This window comes from Camelus dromedarius, chromosome 5, assembly GCF_036321535.1.
Source record: "Camelus dromedarius isolate mCamDro1 chromosome 5, mCamDro1.pat, whole genome shotgun sequence".
NCBI lineage: Eukaryota > Metazoa > Chordata > Mammalia > Artiodactyla > Camelidae > Camelus > Camelus dromedarius.
The window spans coordinates 30,221,047-30,242,149 of NC_087440.1; the positions used below are offsets into that span (position 1 = coordinate 30,221,047).

General features: G+C 51.7%; 2 protein-coding genes across 6 annotated transcripts; one reads left to right on the plus strand and one right to left on the minus strand.

Annotated features, from left to right (window-relative positions):
• Positions 1–362: 362 nt before the first annotated feature.
• Positions 363–9,149, minus strand: ZNF219 (zinc finger protein 219). Of its 5 annotated transcripts, XM_064485793.1 has the most exons (5): positions 8,511–8,565; positions 3,828–3,919; positions 2,133–3,546; positions 1,683–1,814; positions 363–1,435 (listed from the first exon to the last, which is right to left on the minus strand). In XM_064485793.1, exons 2-5 carry the CDS (start codon positions 3,831–3,833, stop codon positions 831–833), a joined length of 2,157 nt encoding a protein of 718 aa, XP_064341863.1. In that variant the 5' UTR covers positions 3,834–3,919; positions 8,511–8,565; the 3' UTR covers positions 363–830. The 5 variants fall into 5 exon arrangements, with proteins under 5 accessions (XP_064341863.1, XP_064341860.1, XP_064341861.1 ...); XM_064485790.1 differs by lacking the exon at positions 8,511–8,565 and adding an exon at positions 9,022–9,149 and having other exon boundaries at positions 2,133–3,919; XM_064485791.1 differs by lacking the exon at positions 8,511–8,565 and adding an exon at positions 4,669–8,153 and having other exon boundaries at positions 2,133–3,919.
• A 2,059-nt stretch (positions 9,150–11,208) lies between these two features.
• TMEM253 (transmembrane protein 253) lies at positions 11,209–13,259 on the plus strand. Its single transcript, XM_031453415.2, is given in 6 exon segments — positions 11,209–11,384; positions 11,775–11,885; positions 11,979–12,035; positions 12,349–12,459; positions 12,570–12,716; positions 13,071–13,259. Coding segments are annotated over 6 exon segments (723 nt in total). The 5' UTR covers positions 11,209–11,276.
• Positions 13,260–21,103: the final 7,844 nt, after the last annotated feature.

Consider the following 21,103-nt stretch of genomic DNA (forward strand, 5'->3'; position numbering starts at 1 on the left):
GGCCTGGGCCAGTGTGCATCCTCTCAGAGGAGTGGCCCCCAAAGGCTCAATGCACCCTTTGAAGTTCCTCCTCTCATGCTGCACCCACTTCTTGAGGCTGAGCTGGTCACAGTCAAGCTGGGGTCCAGCACAGGCCAGCAGTTCTCAAAATGAGGTCCTTAAACCACAGTGCATGAGGATCCCCTAAGCTACTTGTTAAATGCTAAGTCCTGGGCCTAACCCCAGAGCTACTGAAGCCAAAGCTTGGGGGTAAAGCCCAAGTTCCTGCATTTCTTACCAAGCTCTTTGGGTGATAAATAGCTCCTGAAGAGACGACTATTTTCTGGACACAGTGGCCCAAGGACAGGACTTAGGCAGACAGACACAGTGCCCTGTGCCTCAAGACACCTGTTTATTGGGGACACAACTCTGTGACAGGGATGACAGGAATCGTACCAAAAATAGCGACGTCTACAGGGCCCCTGAAGGGGCTAGAAGGGTACAGTGCCCCCCACCCCCACCCATTGTACAAAAATAAACTTTCACGCCTATGGACCAGCAAAGACTGGCAGAGCCGCCCCTCAACTGGAACATTCCTCTCTGCCAGCCCTGGGACCCCGTTCTTTGATCCTCACCCCTGCCACTTCTAAGGCACTGTGACTCTCCCCTGGGCTGGGTGGGTACCGCCCGCCCACCCTCCTAACGCCCTCTGCCCCTCCACCTCTGGTCCGCCTGGGGCTGGGATGTGGGTCCCACGCTGCCCCCTGCTGGCTGCTCTACCCAACTACCTCTAGCGTTCCCCGGCTCCTGCGGGGTAAACTCACTAAGCTAACGGCCCCTAAAAGGGCTCCCTACCTTTCTTGACCCCCAAGCCCAGCCTCTCCTGATCTCAACAGCCCAGGCCCCTCCTCCCCTTCCTGTGGAGGACTGGGGGGGTTCTCTCCTGACGATGCTCGGGTATAGGGCGGGGATGCATCGGCCTGGGGCGGCCTGCGGCCCCTAGCCCTGCGGCTGTGGTGCACTTGCAGGTGCAAGGCCATGAGCTCGGGGGCTCCAGTGGCGAAGGGGCAGAAAAGGCATCGGTGGAGGGCCCCCCCCGGCCCAGCCTCGCCTCCTGGCCCTGCCCGCAGGGACAGGTCCAGGGGTTCGGCCTCACCGCCTCGCCCGTTGCGCAGGGTCCTCCCAGGACTGGAGGGCTTGCGACGGGACGCAGGCGCAGAGCCGCTTGAAGGAGGCCGGGGGCTCGCCGTGCCCTCCGCCCAGGTCGCAGGCTGCGGAGTCGGCTTGGCTCCCGAGGGCTGGGCCGAACCCCGTTGGGAAGGGGGCGGCGGCTCTGGGGGCGGCCCGGGGCCGGCCCCGCTCTTCTGTTCCCGGTGGTGGCGCTGCAGGTGATACTTGAGCGAGCCGGACTGGGTGCCCGCGTAGTCGCAGTGCGGACACTTGTAGGGGCGCTCGCCTGGAGAGAGGGGGTTGCGATAGGACCAGAGTCACCATCGGTGACCGCTCCAAGCCGCATTTCGCTCCATGTACAGACCGTCTCTGGACCAGAAAAAAAAAAAAAAAAAACCTCCAACCCCCTCTGATTTAATAAAGAAGCGTTTCCCAACGATCTCATCTGGCCAGTCTGACGGCTGCGAACGTCATCTCCCGGCCTTTTCCCGTAGCCCTCACCCCTCTTGCCACCCCGGAAGCTGCCCCCTCACCTGTGTGCACTCGCAGGTGCACTTTGAGGTGATGCGCTGAGCGGAATGATTTTCCGCAGAAGGGGCAATCCTTGCCAGTGGCACCCCGACCCCCTTCAGGCCGGCTCCCTCCAACTAAGAGGCCATTCTCTTCTGCAATACACATATTAAGGGAAGTCAGAGGGACCCTTTGCCTTAGCCCTATCAAGGCCATGGGCCCTCACACCCACCACAGGATTGCTTCCCCTCGGGGCCCTAGAGGAAACAGTTATCTGTTTACGGGAACCTGAGGGATTGGATTTGTCATGAGTTAAGCTGTGTCCGCAAAAGTTGGTAAAAACTCCGGGGGTTCAAAAGTGAGAAATGAGACAGGTCCTTTAAAAAAAAAAAAAAAAAGGAACAGGAGGGCAGTGGTGTCCTCAGGGTGGGCCCAGGATGTGGAAAACCTCTGAGAGGAGACCCCTTACGTACCCTGCGTGGTGGTGGTGGACCTTGCCTGGGTCCCCGCAGCAGGCGCAGAGTGCCCTGGGCCCTCGCTTGGGCGTGGGGGTAGTGAGGCCAGAGGGCCCAGCGCCCTGTTCCGGGCCCAGGTCTCTTCCTCTGCTTCCACCACCTCCTCTTCCTCGTCTGGTTCCTCCGCACGGTGCCGGCGAGCCCGGGCCGGGAGAGCAGAGGGGAGTGGGCGGAAGCCTCCAAAGCTGCGGCCAGCCCCAGGCTCAGCGCCCTCACCATTGGGCCGGGCCTCGCCAGCTCGCAGGCTCAGGTAGCCCAGAAGGCTTGGAGGCTCACGGCGTTCAGCCGGGGTGGGCGCCGGGGCCAAGAGGAGCGCAGGGCCCAGGGGCTCATAGGCCAGCAGGCCCAGGTCAGGAGGCTGGGGGGCCCTGGCAGGCCCAGAACCAGGCCCCGGGGCACGCAGTGGACCAAGCTTGCTGGTGTGCACCTTCATGTGGTTCTTAAGGAACCAGGGCTCCTTGAAGCAGCGGCCACACACAGGACACGCATGATCAAAGGAGGCCTTGTGCTTGCGCATGTGACCCTTGAGAAACCAGGACTGTGTAAAGCTCTGGCCGCACACTTGACAGCGGAACTCCGGAGGCGCAGGGGGCTCCTCGGGAGCAGCAGGCGCGGGGGCGGGGGTTGCCTCACGTTCGGGCTCAGGCTCAGGGGGCTCAGGGACGGATCTGGGTTCAGGCTGGGGTGGAGGCTGAGGCTGGGGCGCAGCCGAGGTGGTCGCCAGGGGTCGCTCAGGAGCTCCGTGGGCCGTCAGGCTGTGGTGCAGCAGCTCCTCCTCCTGGCTGGAGCCGAAACTGCACAGGCCGCACTTCCAGGGCCTGTGCAGAATGTGCAGGTGGCGTTCGCGCTCGGCCGCGGTGCGAAACTTGCCTTTGCAGAAGGGGCAACGGAAGGCGGACGAAGATGGAGCCTGGGGCCGCGCCAGGCCCTCAGTGGCAGGAGTGGCCGGCAGGCCCCCTGAGCTTCGGGGTCTCCCCAGCCGGGCCTCCCGCAGTAGGGCGCGCTCCTCCAACTCCAGCAACAGGCGCGCGGCAGGGCTACGCGGGCGCTCGGGCTGGTGCGTGCGCAGGTGCGAGCGCAGCAGGGCCCGCTGCGCCGCGCGGTGGCCGCAGTGCGGGCACTGGAAGGCCTGGGCGCCTGGGTGCGCCCGCAGATGCAAAGCCAGGATGGAGTTGAAGCGGAAGCGCTTCCCACATACAGGACAGGGGAAGCGCCGTTCGCCTGCGCGACTCTCAGACCAGCCCACTGCTCCCATTCCCGGAGACCCGGCGCTCACGCCTGGCCCGTTGGAGTAGCGCTGCAGATCCAGTTCGCCGTCGAAGGCCGGTGGCGACGGCGCTAGGTGGCCGCCCGGGGCGCGGGGACGTGAGCCCTGGGGAGAAAGATGTGAGTAGAGCAAAGAGTGGAGAAGGGAGAGCTGTAGGGGAAGCCTGGACATGGAGGGCCAGAGGAACCCGAGGGAGGGTGAGCTGGGGCCTGAACCAGGAACACCGGGCGCCCTTCCCACTAACCTCGGGGAAGCTGGGGGACGAATGGGAATTGAGCCTTTGGGGCAATGGAAATAATTTCTAATAATGGGAGGCCAGAGAGAGAGAGGTAGGGAGGGGAGGCAATATACAGGTACTTGTAGATTCAGGCCAGAGCTTCACTCACCTCCATGGACCCCCTTCACATTCTTTGGTTCTGGGGAGTGCAGGGAAGAGGAGGAGGAAAAGCTGCTAGTGAAGGCAACAGGTGCTGAAGAGCTAAAGCAAGAGAGACAGATTTTGAGGAAAAGATGAGCCCTGATTTTCAGCAGTGGAGTCACCCCCAACACCACACTCAGTACCCTAAAACCTAGCCCTTCTCCTTCCTTACATCCTGAGACAGGAGGGAGCTGCTGTCTTCAAAACTAGTACTCCTTGATTTGCTCACACTGCCCCCGTTAACCCAGATTTCTTCCCCTAAATTATTCGTTTTAAATGCCTTGTCCAGAACAAGTACCATCATCACCCCCCACTCCCAACGCCCCCACCCTCTGGTGGTGGAGGAGACCATCACAGTATGCCCCTTTCTCATTTAGGCTGGGCTGTGCAGCTTGATGAGCAAACAGGGTGGGCTTGCCAAGCTCCCCAGTTATCCATGTGGGACCAGTTGCTCTCAGACCCCTAACTGACCAGCCAGCCAAACAATCTTCCAGACTCCACAGTTCTTCCTTCTGCCTTTACCCTGTCTTTCTGTCTTTCCCCCTTATTCTTCCTCCCTCCGCCTGGATTCCTGATCCATTCATTTCCATTCATTACAGAGACTCATTCATGCATGGGAGAGCAACACCTCCCAGCAGCAGAGAGTCTGGAGACAGACAGAGGGGGAGGGGCATGAAGGGGGAGAGAGCCAGAAGGAGAGGGAATGGAGAGAGAGTTGGGGGAGGAGTGGAAGTTAAGGGGCGCTGCTGGCCTGGGGAAGGGGTTAAAAACTGCAAATACCGAATAGGATTCATCCCCATGTTTCAAACCTTGAAGCCTGCAGTTTGATGGGGCATCTCAGCCCCTTTGTCCAGGGCTGTTCCGAAGCAGGCTTTCCTCCTCTCTGCAGGGGAGAGGCTCCCTCACACAAGAGGAGGATTACACTGGCTCTGAGCTCAAGAGGCTGGAGTGAGGGACGGGGGGCGGGGCTGGGCCATCTGCACAGATAGGGGCTCAGCACATGCTCTGAGCAGAAAAGGGTTAAAATTCTCCAGGCTAAAATTCCCTGGGCCTGGGATGTGCAGAGCTCCAGTTCTGAGGAAAGAGAAGAGCACCGAGAGGAAGAGGACTGGGGGGGGGGGGGATCTCCTGATTGTAAGCTGCAGAGGAGGTTAGCGTTAGGACTTAGAAGCAACCCCAAAATTAAGAATCATGGAAACAGGCCTAGGAGAATGACCAGAAGTCGTCCAGTCTCCCCTCTTGCTTACATACAGAATTGTATTTGGACAAATGTGGGCCTATGTTTTTTTCGCCTGAGATAGAAGGAATATTTGAGATATAAAGAACTTCCTTACAATAGGCATTCTGAAACTGAAATAGGTTACTGAGAAAGAAAAGGACTCAGCATTACTTTGCTTAAGGATCTTTAATAGAAGAAAACTGAGCCAAGAGTCAGCCCTGCAATGAGAAAAGGCTCTCGAGGTCCAAGGCTTCTTTAATTTTTGACATTTTGTAGATATAATAAGGCTCCATGAAGGGACACGTACCTGTTACATGTGGTATCTGGCTGGGAATTTTATTAACAGGAGATTAACAAAATGTCTTTGTCCAAGGGTCACTAAACAACCTCCACCACCCCTTTTAATCTGTATTTCTGTAGCTCCAAATTAAGGCATCCACCCTCATTTTCTGGATCCTCCAAATAAACCCCTTTCCTGGGACCAAGAGCCTAGCCAGCCTCACTGAGTAGGATCAGAAAGGTGAACTAGAATAGGACTGAGGAGTGCAAGACTACTGTGGGCCCAGTTAGACCAGTAATAGCCCTGCAACCTTCAGTAAATCACTTAACCTCCCAGTTTACTCATCCATAAAATAAGGAGGTTGGACTGATTTATACTGACGGTCCCTTCCAGTTCAAAAGTTTTGTGGTTCTGAGTCATAGGACTCTTCTGGACCCCAGAGAGATGTTAAAACAAATGGTCATTCCTTCAGTACCATGGAGAGTGCAGTGGGCTACCAGAGGAGCCACTTTGGCCACCTTAGTACCATTGATAGAGCTATGAAGTGCTAGAGGGGCCACGCTTGCCATTTTAGCACTATAAGGCACTGAGAAAAGCTGGAGGATTTTTTTAAAATTCCTATCTGGGAACCACAGAGGGGGATAAAAAACAGTGGTACCAGAGGGATTATTTTGGCCTTTTGGATGTCACTGAAAATAGACAGACGTAATAGAAAATAGATGTAACTAGAAGAATTTTAATTAGCTATAAGAAGTGTCCTGACAGTTACAGTTTGTACATCCTGGAATGAGTTACTGAGGCATCGTATTTGGGTCCATCACATTCTGTTGCTCTCCTGGGGATTCCCGGAACATCCTGGTGTACAGCCAATCTGGTATATTCAGAGGAAGCAGATGGTGGGGGAGGAGGGGGGAGGCTGGGAATACTGCATGGTCATAGCTGACTAACCTATGGGCACATACTCTGATTCTGAGAAGATTCTAGGGCCCCTAAAACTACTTATAGGATAGTAAACAAAATACCTCATGGGAGGCTGACCTCATTTCCGAGGCAAGCAAGAAGGAATTGGGCAAAGCTTCCGCCCCCAAAACAAAACAAAAACAAAAAACCTGCTTTGCACATAGCAGTTTCCAGGATGGAAATACAGTGATATACAAGAAGGCCCAAATTGCAGCTGAATTCCTGGGCAGGGAAAGTTTCCCCAGAGGGTGGTCTCAAATCAACAAAACACACTGATAGACCCCCTAGGCCCAGTCAAGATCTCCTGAATCATCTCCACACCAAACCAGGTCCCAAGCACCTTATCCCATGAGTTTTTCGCAATAGGAGAAAGCACTGCCAGAACCCCAGATTTTATGAACTGACCTGGAACCCAGGTCAGGCACATACTGCCTGTGGGCAATAATCACAGAGTTTTCTGTAGTCAGGCCCTAAACACCATCCACGAGACTTAGCCAGACAGTAGTAATGACCTACTTTCCACCCCCACTGGGAATCAAGGGTTATCTTGCCCTTATTTGGGTTCTATAGGGATGCAAGGCCAAGGATAGGGATCTGAAATCTTTCCAAAACAACAGGCCAATTCCTTTTATGTGCTAGGAGAGCTGGTGGGAAAGGGGGTGTGGACCATTAAACCTTACTGAGTAGGGACGGACGGAAGGGTTGGTGAGAAGACTTAGAAACAACAGGGTCAGGTATATAGAAACATCTGCTGCCTGGAGGATCACAAAGACTGCCCCTCAAGCCTTGTGGTTCAGAAGTTTTTAGGGTCAAAGTGTACAGGGCAAGGACTCAGGACTTCTGAAGTACAGTTGTGACTAGGCCTGTCTCTGGTCTTCTCTAATATTTGATGTTTTCCCCTTTGAGAATCCTTACACCTTCCAAGTCCGCTAATACTGTGATTAACGTTGCATTAGATGGGGTTAAAAGGAAAGGGAGTTCCTTAGGTGGTCTACAGTCAAGACCACCTATATCACACAGACATGCCAGTAGCTCACTTTTATGGTCTTCTCTCCACAGCCCTCTGAACCTCACTGCTTAGGTGGCTCCCCCAAAATGACCCCACTGCACAGCTTGCCCACTTTTTAGATTGAGTTCTTAGTAAAGCTTCCTCCCCTTCATTCTGACTGTCCAGAGTTGGGGTCACAGACCTCGTCATGGACTCCAAATGTACAGCATGTGAAAGGAAGGTTCACCTGCTCACCCCACCATGGTGAATCTTATCCCAGAGGTATGTCCCAACTTGACCCCTCTTCTGAAAGTTCTAGAGGACCTGGATTTGGGGTAGTGGGTATATAGCCAGCCCGAAGGCCCCTTAGCTGGAGCTGACCCTAGAAAGGTCAGAGTCTTAGCACCATATGGGCCTCAGTTCTCCGATTAGGGGGTAGAGAGTTGGGTAGGAGAGCCTCTGGGAAAATCTCCCTCCCAGAAGTAGGCTGGCAAGTAGGACAAGACCTTTGATCCTGAACAAGAGGTTCTTCCAGCAGCACCCCAAACCTCTCCCGGGGAAGATAAACCAGGAAGATGATGGGGGGCAGGGTTAGGAGATTGGGAGGCCAGGGCTCAGCTACCCGGGCCGGGAGAACAAAAGCTGAGTTGCAGCCGCCTCCGCTGCTGCCGCCGGCCGAGCTCTTTGTGACACTTTGTTTGGGACGCAGAGAGGGAAGCACCCCCCATCCTCTCCCCTCCCCCACCCCCGCTCCCGGAGAGTTTGGGTCCCTTCCCCCTCCTCCATCAGCCCTACCTGGGCCGGGGGGCACTCATCCACTCGGGCTCCCAGCTTGGCCGCCCCGCACCCCTACGCCCCTCGCGCCCTGCCTTCGGGCCCCTACAAAGACGCCCGCCGGCCCCCCCCCCACGCTGGCCTTTCCCCTTTGGTGTCCGCTTTCCCGGCTCCCCCACCTGCCCCCCCTCCCTCGAGGCCCCCCTAGCTCTCCAGGCTTCCTTGGCCGCCGCCCCCACCCCGCCCCCCCATGAGCTCTGGGCGAAGTTTGCTTGGGGCCGAGCCGGCGCCCCTCCCCCGCCCCCGCCCCCTGCACCTGCTCCGAGCCGGGCGCGCGCAGCGGGCCCCCCCTCCGGGAGGGGGGGCGGGGGCCGGGGGCGGGGGCCGGGTGGCGGAGGGGGGGCCAGGAGTGGGGGGAGCGGCTACTCACGAGCCCCGGGCGGGCGGCGGCGGCGCGGGAGGCGGCGGCGGCGGCGGCGGCGGGCGGCGGGCCGGCGGCGCGGGCGTCAGCGTTACGTGGGGCCGGGGGAGATGCGCCGGGCCCCGGCCCCCCCGCCCCCGGCCCGGCCCCCGCCCCCTCCCCGGTCCCCCGCCCCCGGCCCTGGCCCGCATTGTGTGCGGCGGGAGGCGGCCCGGCCATTAGCATGCGGGGGGCGGCGCGGCGGGGCTGGGAGCCGCGCGGGAGCGGGAGCGGGAGCGGGGCTCTGGCTCCGGGGACAGGGAGCTGGGGACCCCGGGAGCCGCGAGAGGCGGCCGCCAGGGGCGGGGTGCGGGCCGTTTGGAGACGGGGGGCGCTGTCGGAGGGAGGGAGGGAGGGAGGGAGCGGGGGTGGGGCGCACAGATGATTCCAACAGGAGACTGGAAGAGATTTTAAAAGGTCATCTCGTCCTTCCCCCAGCCTCCAAGCAGGACTGCCCCTCCCACCCTAAACCCGGACATACCAGGGAAGGAGCTGGCTCTGCCGCTCTTTCTGCCCCAACATGCACAGACTCGGGAAGTTCTTCCTGGGGTTTTATCTCAAAGCCTCTCCCGAACAATTTCTGTCTCTTTTGGGGGAGGAGGAGGGGCGATTATAGAGATAGTTAATGTCTGCCGTATAAGAAACATTATTAAAGTTACTCTTCGGTCCTTCCTGTTCTTGATAAACAATTCCTGCTCCTTCCTCTCGAATTCTATTTTCCATTCCTTAAGTCACTTTAATGGCTCTTCAATACAACAAATATTTACTGAGTGCTTACTAAGTACCAGGCGCTCTGCTCAGCGCCGGGAGGGATGAACCCAGGAGAATGTAGTGCCCTCCCTGGAGGAGACTGTAATCTAGACAGGGGCTACAAATTTGTAAGTAGTGTACTTAGATTTAATCAATATTTACCGAATGCCTGTTTACACATTTAATAGTATGTAATCCTTAAAATAACACTGAAATATAATTAGTCTGCATTTACAGGTAAGGAAAATGAGGCCAAAGAGTCTCTTTCCACTGGCCTACCAGCCCAGGGATCCTCAGTGCAAGTCCAGCATCTCACAATCAGGCCATTGTCACCAAAATTAATGCACATAGGGATCGAGGACGGAGTAGACAGACAACAGTTCTCAGGATTCCTTTAAATGTGATCCCCACTCCCCAGGAAAGAGTGGACACAATGCTTCAATGAGTGTTGGCCCAGCACTGAGCAGGGCAGAAGTGGCTTACAAAGAAGGCCACTTTGTCTCCCAGGACCTTGCCTCCTAGTACTAAGTCCTGGGGGTCTTCTGGCTCAGTCTTCTTCTGTCATCAAATAATAATGACAGTGATAATAGCCACGAACATTTATTGAGCATGTATGTGCCAGGTGCTGGGCTGAACTGGTTCATATGCATTTTCTCTCTTAATACTTACAGCAACCCGTTGAGGTCGGTATTAACTTCCCTTTAATGATAAGGAAACAGATAGATTAAATAACTTGCCCAAGGTCACTCAGGTAGATCTGGGATTTGAACATAGGTCTGGTTGCCTCCAGACCTCAGGCTCCGCACCAAGATGGGCCGTTCCTATTTTTGATCTACAAAGTATATATTTGGGCCCAGGTGGTTCTGCTTCTTATTGTGGTAATAAATGACCCCAGCTTAGCTTCTGAATAAGCCTTTTAGTATACAGGCATCAGGCACATCAGTATGACCTCATAGCACCATTAATTGTTATTATGCACCCTCCTTGAGTCAACAACCCTTCAAGTCATTTCATTAGTCCCCTTTTATCACTCAGTTTGAACAAATTGAGGTTCCAGTAGGTAGAATAATATCCAAGGTCACACAGCTTGGAAAGTGGCAGAGCTGAGAGTCTAGTCCAGGTCAGCCTGGCTACAAGGCAACTTCTATCTCTCAAAAATATTGTTGGAACAGTGTCCTCCCCAAGACTGACCATTTAAGGACCATCTTCTACACATGCCTAGCTGCAGGTTATCACTGAGTCAAAAACAATCCCCACTATAAATAGAGCTCTCCATCCACTTAGTCAGTGTCCGATACAGAGTAAATCCTTCAAGAAAAGAATGAGAGAAGAGAAACTGTCCAGAAAGTGAGAGACAGGAAGTCAGATCTTGGCTGGTCTTGGGACAAAGCTTCAAGTGGTAATGACAGGGGACCAATGCAGACAGTAATGTGGGATTTTTGAAAAGAACAGCAAGTAATTTGAGGAAGCCCCCACAAAGAAGAAAGATTAGATGGAAATAGCAGGGGAATGGGGCCCAGGGTGGTAGTGTCCATCAGATGAGGTGAGTGATCAGAAGAGGAACCTGGCATGGACAGAGATGGGGGCAATAGGAATTGGGAACAGAATGAGATAGGGCTGGGTGTCTTGTGGAGTGAACTGAGGCTGGTGTCTACCCACCGCCACTCCCTAGATCCTTAGGCCCTCATAGGGACCTTTGCCCCACCACACCCCAGCTCTGATAGCTTGTCTCTGCCAGGACAAGTCTGCCGTCTGCTCTGAGCTACCAGGCCCAACCAAGAGCTCAGGCCCAGCTGGGACCCATCCCTTTGGAACAGCCGCTTCAGACTAGGTAGGTGTGAGGCCCTGAGCCTCAACTCCCTGGATTTTGGGAGTGGGCAGAGGGGCAGCTGAAAGAGATGTAGCAGCATGTCCTGTCTCCTGATAGGTGCCATAATGCGTTTTTCCTAGGCTAGGAAGCACCGAGTCCTAGTGGTCAAGGGAGCCATGGAGGAGAGAGCTGGTCAGCAAGAGCAAGAAAGACCCAGCCTTCGTCTGGAAAGGCTACAGCACTGGGCGAGGCATAGGCAGAGTGGGCACCTCTTGGTGCTGGCGGTGAGGCCAGGCTGCCCCACCCCAAGCTTCAGCATCTTCACTTGTACCCCAATTCAATCCACCCATGTTTAGTAAGAACCTAGTCTGCGTCTGAAATTGTGCTAGGCTCTGAGTGGGAGGAGGGTGGAGGAAGCATAGAATAAACAGGGCAAGACCCTTAATCTCCAAGTAGCTTCCATCACGTAGGGAAAACACGTAGGTAAGTAACTAAACTACAACATGAGGCAGACAAAATTTAAATGATATCTCCTTCTTTCACTGCCCTTGGTTGACTACTTTTGGCCACTACACATCCCTCCCAATCACTGATCTCTGGGAGAGGCAGGGGTTGGGAGGAAGGAAGGGAATTCCTGACAGTTCTCCTTCAACTGCCGTGCATCCGGCCTCCAGGTGAGCCAGCTATGGCTGGCAGTGGCTGTGGTGCCCTTTGCTATCTCAGTTGCCTGCCTGAACTCTGCATGTCACGTGGCCACAGCACTGCCACTTGGACCTGGACTATTTGTAAGAACCACCATATGGGAGGGTGGATGGAAGGTCCTGGGGGCCCCTCCCTAATGAGCCCAGAGCTCACCGATTGCCTTTCTCACCATTCAGGGTCTCCTCACTGGGATTGTTACCCTTGAGCTGCGCAGAGCACCCCGTCTCTGGAAGGTGAGAGGGGAAGAGGATGCAGTTCTATTCTCCCACCCCCACAAACACACACACACACAGAGCACATACGCACACAGGCATGCACACCTCTGCCCAGGAAGTGGCTCTCTAACTGTTGAGTAATTGTGTCAGCTCTCTGCCTCTAACTGGCCTAAAAGACTGAGGAGGGAAAACAAGAAGTTTAGAGGGCTGATGGCCCTGTTTGGAGGTGGAGGAACAGGAGCTGAGTTTTGTTTTCAGCTAACCTGCAGGTGGGGCTTGGGGTTGTAGTGAGTCCCCTGGGCTGGGCAGGGCTGAACTGGCTCACTGGCAGGTGCAGGCCATGATGATATTCAACACCTTCAATCTGATCTTGGGCTTCATTGCACTGGTGGTTGAGGTGCTGAAGACAGCCTTGATGTCCTCCCCAGCTGTCCCCTCCCAGGTAGGAGTGAATAAAGAAAGTGGGAGGAGGAGGAGGCAAGAGGAGGGGAAAGGGTAGGGGCAAATAGGTGCAGGGTCCCCTGCAGCATCCTCAGCCCTGTCTACCTACAGCTAGCCGGCTTGCTGGTGATGGAGCTCAGCGCTGAGGCGTTCACCCTAGGCGGAGTGCTGGTCTCAGCATACTCCCTATTCCTGCTGAGCCAGAGGAAGCCAGGATGCTTCAGGAGCCAGAGTCTGCACTACCAGGAGCTGCAGGAGGTATTGAGGGCAGGAAAGAAAGTATGAAGGAGCTAATTAGCAGCTCATTTTTTTTTCATTGGCTATCCTGGTCTGTGGTACTTAAGGGAAATCAACGAGGGTGGGAAGGAAGTGGTCCTAGACTGAAACTGGTTTTCTGGATTTGGACATTTCTCCCCTAGTAGTGGGTAAGAGAGAGTTAGGTATCTAAACGGTTGGGAATAGAAATTTGGGAGAGAATTAGGAATATGCCTAAATATTGGAAGGGCTATGGGAACACGAGAAAAAAAAAAAGCAGAAGTAAGCTGCATCTGTCTGGGATTCCTGCTTTCTCACCCCTATAGTTTGCTCCCCTCACACCTGTCTGGTTTTCAGGGTCTCTCGGAGTTGGAAGAAGTTCCTGATTTAGAGAATGGTCCCACGGCAGTTAGCACAGCAGACAGAACAAATGAGTGAGCTGGCAAGGAGAAGCAGACAGGTGCTGCTCTCCTACCCGACGGGCGCCGTCTCCAGACCCTCCTGCACCCTATCCCACCGAACTTAAAACTAGATGGAGTCCCTTGAGACCTACATGAAGTCTGGTGAAGTGCCTTCCATTTCCACTCAGAGTAGGCCCCTGTCTCTTTTCTTTCCTGCTGGGGAAAACAATGCCTAGACCGAGTCTTCCATCACCTCACTGCCCCGAAAATCTGCCCGCCTGGAGGACACCTTAAACCAGCTTTCACCTGGACCCATTTCCTCCCTTCCAGCCTTCCCCTCCTTCCCGACTGCCTCCCCATACAGCTTCACATTCGCCTCCTCTCACTGTTTCCACAATTTCCACCTTTCACAATCCCATCCACGCCAAGCCCGGGTTCCCGTACACGCCCACCCTCTGAAATCAATTCACGGGTGCCTTGGTTCTCTCCCTTCGATCCGGTTCCTTTCTACTCTAACGGAGACTACAAGTCCCAGGATGCCCCGCTGTCCCCCGTGGCCTGCTGGGAAATAAAGAGCCTTCCCTCCGCGGTGGGGGCGCTGTTCATCGGCTGAGTGACGCGAGGCGCTGGAAGTCGGGGCCTAGCCGAGAGTTTCCTCGGACGCGACCACTGGCCCCGCGAGCAGGGAGGAGCCGGGCGGGCTATTCTAAGCGGGGGCGCCACCACCCCAACCTCGGTAACTGGGTGCTGACTGTGGGTCCACATTCCTCCTCTGGCAGCTTCGGAGACGGGCAGGGGCTGAGGGCTGGCCCTCGGCAGAGGTGGGGTTTCCCAGATGCTGTCGCTGTACCCCCTCCCACAGTGCCCCGGTCCAAAGTCCTGAGACTTGGAGCGCGCGCGAGAAAGGGGTTGGAGATGATGAGTCAGAAGCCCAGGGCCCTTCTCATCCCCCTCCCCCGGGGCCTGGGCGCCCGAGGAGGCCGGGCTGGCCAGGCTGATGGGTGGATGGGGCAGGAAGAGGGAGGGACGTGGCGACCCGACCTAAGGCTTTCCCGCCTCTTGGGAGCACGCCGGTGTAACGAGCCGGCGTTGCCGCCACCCTTTCTCTCCAAGGCGGGAGCGGGACTGCGCAGGCTCAGCCTTTTGGCAGCCCCGCCGACCTTTGATCCCAGCTGCGGTAGGGTTGCTGAAGCTCTGGTTGCGCTCAACCCCCACCGTTTGTGACCTTTGCAACTGTGCAAAGATGACAAGATCGGGTGGGCTTGAGAAAAGCCCAGGAAAACTGGGACAACGAACAGCACCAGCCGGACAGCTTACTAGCCGCTAAAGGAACTACAAATTGACCAGAGCTGGAGTACTAAGAGAACTCACCCCAGATTCACATAGTGCCCAGGATGGGTGTGCGCCTCACACTCATTTTTGTTCCCACTTGAGAAGGCTTCTTTCCCTAGAGAATGCTGCTTCTCCGGGCTTAGCCAAGCCCAGGCACCAGTGAGGAAAGAGCGCAGCCTGGCTGCCTTGCCCTGACATTGCAGTGGCGCCAGTGGCAGCTCTTTTCTGTTTGTGACACCTTGGGAGTGGTAATAGCCGCCCTATGACAAGATTGTGTGAGTATTAGTGGGTGGGGACAGTTCTGGGATTAGGCTCTGGAATGGAGAAAACAAGATCTGGGCCTCCCCTTCTCCTTCCAGTCTTAAGTGCCAGAATAATGGAGAGCTCTTGAGTGAAGGTCTCAATATAATTTTCTTCAAAATCAGAAGCTGGTAGTAAATAAGGAAGCTGAGGGTAAAAATCAACAATTCATTTTCACTGTCTTCCAGATAGGAGCAACAGCTTTTAGTGATATAATCAGAAGTCTGGAAATTGCATTTTAGTTCTTGGAGATGTTCAGTCACCTTGCAAATGAACCTTGTATCAGTCAGGTTAGGCTAGGTTATGTTGTGGTAACTGCCAAAATCTCAACGGCTTAAAACCACAAAGGTTTCTCTCTGACACTACATGTCTAGAGTAGTCTGGCTGGATGCTCTGCACATTTTAAGTTATTCAGGTACCCGAGCCCATGGAGTGCCACCATTTTGAGATCCTGCCATGTCACCATGAGACTAGCCATCACCACCTGCCCCCATTGTGAAGTAAGCATGAAGAATTGTTCATGGGTTCTTAAATGCTTCTGCCTCAGAGGGACTCATATCACTTCCACTCACACTTCATTGGCCAAAGCAAATCATATAGCCACACCCAACTTCTAGATGGTTAGAAGGGCAATCTTTTCATATGCCTAGAAGGGGAAGGGAAGCAGAAATCCTTCATTTAAATAAATAAAAAAAAAGGACATAATAATTTGAAGTGATTCCTGAACAGTTTAGCAGTTAGAATTCATCTGTTCCTGCAGTTATGTCCATATTTACTTCTTTGGGTTTGTTCCATGAACAAATGAAGTTCTTAATAGAAACCTTTCCCCCCAAAATAACAAGACTGGGAGTCAGGAAGTCGAGACTCTGGTTTTGTAGTGTAAATTTGGGCAAGTCAGACTCCTCTGACCTACATTTTGTTTAAATGGGGATTATAATCATAGTATTTACTTTCTCTACCTTACTGGAGTACCAAGGCTCAAATAAAATCACACATGAAAAAATACTTTAAAACTATAAAGCACTTTGGAGGTCGAAAATTGCCTGTAGGGATGAGGAGTAGTGTAAATGAATGAAGCAGATTAGGTATGAGTTAATAGAGAGTGGTGGGAACTATGGCAAACTAGAGAGCACACATTATTTAGAGACTTTAACCTCACTCAACTCTACACAGTAATTGCCATTTGGGACCGTGGGCTTAGTACTGCCATTGTTCCAATTTTCCTATAAAAGTCAGAAATCCTGACTTGTTAAGTGTGAAATCTTCTGATTTTAAAATGCTGATAACTAATTTTCTTTAAATTGAGGACCACATTCAGCCTATGGTCCTTCAATTATTGTGTCTCCTTTGTACAAACATATAGTAGAAATTCAGGTTTTGGATGTGCAATGTGGTTCTTGTATGCCCTCGAGGCCTCTTCTAAAATTCAAGAGCTTTGGAGTGATTTAACATCAGGTTCTTAAAACCCTTTTTTATCATATTCCTCTCATAGTGGTTCTCAGGGAGGCAGGGGTATTTGGCAATTTTTGGTAGTGACAACTGCAGAGGGTGGGGTAGAATATGTAACCTAAGGAGCATTAGATGGTAAGTCAGGAGATCAGAGATTTAGAGCCAGTGCTACTAATGCCCATTTCCCATACATTATCCTCTGTCAGCTGCAGTGAAGACTGTGGGAGGTTTGTCCTGTGATCCTCATTATCCCGTCTCCACACTGCCGATTGCCAGAGTCCCTGGCTGCTCCATGAAAGCATTCTGCTTTGCTGCAATGCTTCCCGGCAACCATTGTGTCTGCCCTTCATCAGTTTGGCAGCCTCTGTGGAAGTCACTCATATTTTACTTGAATTGCTGCCCACTGGAACTTCACAGAAAGAAGTGACTGTGACAAGGTTCCTGCTGACGTCAGTTTATAAAAGGCCTTGACCCCTTATCCCTTGCATTTTCTCCCTTGGAGAAATATGTAGCTTCATAGGCAGATGAATTCTGTGATGGTTGGGAATTCTCCATGTTGATGAATTTTACCCTGATTTCTTTGAAATTCAGTCGTTTATTCTGGCCTCGAATGCATGACTATAGACAATTGACGGTATTTCCCAAATGAACTATCTGCTTTCGCAGATAGTTCAGGTTTTGTGTCCTGGGCTATGTTCTCTGCTGCCATCTCGTGGCCTCTCTGCTGCCCGGGTCGAGGTCTCACAAAGAGCTTTTCGGCAAGGTAATGGCGTGTGTCAGGGCTTTAGTCGGAGAAAGAGGCCCTGCACCCTGTGTGGCGCGCCCCAAATCCCTCCTCTGCCATGAATCCACGCGGGCTGCAGCACGCGCCGCCTGGCTCCCAACCTGGACATCCCTAGCAGGCGAGGGGTGCAGGGCCCTTCAGGGTCATCCTCGGCCCCTGGGGCCTCTATGTGTTATGCAATGCTGGACGGGAGCCACCAAAATCAGTAAACTCAACTTCCCAGGAGTAATCGGAGCTGACCTTGCCTGCTTGGCCTGATGATTGCTCCGCAGCCTCTCACCCGCCACTCGCCACCCAGGGCAGGGATGTTCTTCATCTCCGTGAGCAGAGATGATTACCCCGGCAGGTTTCTGGATTTTGTTTTCCTGTCTAGGCCCATTTTGTGTTGCTGGGTCCTCACCCTTCATTCTTGGCTTGCCCAGCCAGTGCTGCCTCAAGTCCAGTATTTGACTGATGGGTTGAGCAGGACAATGGCGGTGTGTCACTTGAGGCAGTGTTTCCTGTGACTGTGGCAGGATCTGAGCACTGTAGTGATAGAGGTCCATCTCCAGGGCACAGGGAATCTGGGCTACCAGTGACTGAGCAGTGAGCGACTGGTGCAGGAGGGAAGGCAGGAAAACTTGTGTAGTTCATGCCCTCTCTTTCTCTCTCCCCCCCTTTATAAAATTTTTATTATAATGTGTTTAAAGACCTTCCATTTGCTAAAGTAAATGTGTAGAACTGTCCCTCAGTTGTTAGCCCCTGCTGTATGCTTTCCACATGTTCCATCCTTTGTGGGGAGCCCTGACTCTGTGTGCTCCCATTACCCCTAACCCCAGAAGTGGGGGAGGAAGAGGAAGAGGAAGGAAGAGAGGAGGAGGAGAAAAACGGAGGGGGGGGGGGAACTGCTGCCTTTAGTGTTTGTTTTAACCTGCTTTCCCCTCTATGAAAATTCCAGGGGAGGGGGTCTCCTTGTATAATTTCCCAGGCTGCTAAGCTGGTGTGTGTGGCTGCTCTTTAAAATTCAGAAGCCATTTACTTAATGGGAGTTGTCTTCTGTTTCTTTTGTTTTTCCTTCTTTGCCTACATTTTTTCAGTCTTATTTAATTTATGTTTTATGGTGCATGTTATTCTTGATTCTACTTATCACTGGAATCTTTGGTTTATTTTTCTTATCAGAAACTTTCTCTCTGTTTTGTCCAAAGTAAATGAGTTGTCATTGTTGATTCTCATCTAGTCATCCTTGCCTTTGTAAAGTTTTCTTGTTTAAAATATTTTTCCACAAGTCCAAGCTCGCCAGATATGATTTAATTTGTTTTGCATTTTTCTAATTATGTACTCCCTGTGTGTATAAAGAAAATGCTGTCCCCCGACTCTTATGCTTTAGGTAAAGCGAGAGAACTTAAAGTCATGACATAGGAGAAATAGGATTGATGTCTTTGTAAATCTCAAAGATAATAATGAGGAAGGGAAACCGGTTTTTATGAATCTAAAAAATGAAGCTGGGTCCAATGGTTACTTATTATAGAGAGGCTGATTTTAGAACCAAAAAAAAAAAAAAAAAGAGAGAGAGAGAGAAACTGAACATTTTTCTAAGATGAGCTGCTTTAAAGTTAGGCTCTCAACCTCTGGGTATGTTTGAGGGGTTTTGTGCAGTGTACTTCTGCACAGATAGGTGGTTGAAGCAAGTATTCAAATATCAGTTGAATGGTTAGAATAGATGATCTTTAATTTCTTCTCTAACACTAAGATTTGGTTTCTCAGCAGTGGTAATGTTTTTTAATGGACCTATCCATACTTTTAAATCTGAATGACTGGCCCTGGGCAAAATTGTGAAGTAAGGTATCAAGTATTCCGTCTTGTCCCTAGAACAGAGTATCACCTGTGACACTACTGACGTTTGGACCCAGAAAACTCTTTGTGGGGGGCTGCCCCTTGCATTACAGGATGTTTAGCAGCATCCCTGGCCTCTAACCACCAGATACCAGTAGCACTTCTCCCCTTGGTTGTGACAACCAAAAATGTCTCCAAACATTGCAGTATGTCCCCTGGGGAGCAAAATAGCCCCCTCCTTGAAAACCAATGTCCAGAGGGATATGATAAGAAATATTTCAAGAATATTAAAAAATATTTTCATATTTAAAAAGAACCCACAAAGACCTATAGTGCACATCCAAAACCTGTAATCCTCTCCTTGTGCCCCTTATTCCCCCTTCTGAATTTTCTATCTTAACCGGTGTTACTGCTTCATCACACAAACTCCTCTCCATCATTTCATATAGCCAAATGCTCACCACACGCTATAGAATCAGTCCTCCTCTCATCACCACCACTCCTGCCCTAGTTCAGGCCCTCACCACTTCTCACCTCAACCCCAGCAAAAGCTTCCTAAATAGTTTCTATGCCTCCAGGATTATTCTTCTGAGATACATCTCCCACATAGACACATAAATGTGACCACATAGCTTCCCTGCTTAAAAGCCTTTCAGTCGTCTCCATCCTGTAAAGTCAGGTCCAAGCTTTTTAAAAATGGTGCAGTGACCCCTGTGATCTGGCCCCTGCCTTTCCAATGTCATCTCCCACATCCCCTCCCTTGCACTTCACTCTTCAGTGACAGCAATCTGAGGAAGGTGGCATTGGCGTGCAGCCTTAAAATTTTTTAAATTATTAATGATACATATTAGTATGATAAACACTTCCACCTCTTTTTTTTTTCCCTTTTTGATTAGCCCAAGGATGATGATGATGACAGCAATGACTCAGTGATGGGTGGGCGGGGGTCAGGGCTGTTTGTTGCACACATTAGTGAGAAGTCAGAACAATTAAAACAGCAGTGAGAAGTCAAAGCCATATCATGTCAAAATAGCTAAGTCAAAACATCTCACTTTGGCACATGTATTTCTTACTTCCATACATTATTCAAGCTGTTGTATCTAGTATTACTACCTGCTACCTATTCTTTAAGACTCAGCTTAGTCTTCACCTACTTTGGGAAGCTTCCCTGACCTCTCCCATCACCACCAAGACTGTACTCTTACAGTGCCCTACACACAGATCTATTCTTATTGTGAAGCAGATTGGAATGCACCACCTCAAAATGTGCCATTTGGCATGGAGATTGTTTTGAGCTGAAGGCAAATAAGAAGCAGCAAACTCAGAAAGAGCTCTCTGCCCTCCCCCTATCTGCCTAAAAGAAGGCTATAAATTTCCCTTTGTGAAAGTCTTTCCCTTCCCCTCTCTCAAAGCAGGAGGAGGAAAAATAACCATTACACTGCAGACAGAGTCAGCACCATGATAGGTCTACACAAATAAACCTCACTAAAATCACCCTTATCTTCCATCACATTCCGCCATATATTTACTTTCCTGCAATCTACCACCCCAAGAAGCTCAAAACCCCTTTCTTTTGTCACTTCTGCACAATTTCTCACCCTTTAAAAAGTGGTATATAATCCCCTGTGTCTAATCACCTCTTTGGGTCTTCTTCTTTTCTATGAGGGTCCTTTGTGCACATAAAAATTAAAATATTAACATCAAATAAAATGTGTATGCCTTTTCTCCTGTTAACTTGGCTTTTGTCAGTTTAATTTGCAAGCTCCAGCTACTAAACCTAAGGGGATAGAGAAAAGAACCCCCACCCTACTGTTGAAAGGATCATTTATGTGCCCACCTTTGAAGCAACAACTGTGTTTTATTCAACCCCAGAACCTAGCCAAGTGAATGGCATATAAGAGTCATTCAATACATGTTTACTGAATGAATGAATAAATAGACTAAGTCAGAAGGAACTTTAGAAAGCATTCTACTCAACATAGAAACTCCTGTGCAACATTCTGACAGTCATTCAGTCTCTGCTAAAATGTTAATAGTAATGGTGCCACTGGAGAAAATCATTCAAATATGGCAGCTGGTGCCACAGCAAATTCATGGTTTCAAACTGCAACTAGATCCTAAAGGCAACCCCACAATACTGCTATTGGCAGTTCTCCATTTCCACAACTGCTACTTCATTTTTTTTTTTTTTTACTTTGTTTTCAGTAGTTATTCTAAAGTGCATCTGGAAGAACAAACAAATGATAATGAAAGAGAAAGAGAAAAGAAAGGAAGAAGAAAGGGCTTCTAACCTGAAGAGTAATAAGGTGAGA

Excerpts from the sequence above, each read along its gene's own strand:
- ZNF219 (XM_064485790.1), bottom strand. The coding sequence starts at position 3,612 with ATGTCCAGGCTTCCCCTACAGCTCTCCCTTCTCCACTCTTTGCTCTAC. Across the intron at positions 1,815-2,132 it reads GTCCACCACCACCACGCAGG|AAGAGAATGGCCTCTTAGTT; the intron begins GTACGTAAGGGG and ends TGTGTATTGCAG. Across the intron at positions 1,436-1,682 it reads GCACCTGCGAGTGCACACAG|GCGAGCGCCCCTACAAGTGT; the intron begins GTGAGGGGGCAG and ends CCCTCTCTCCAG.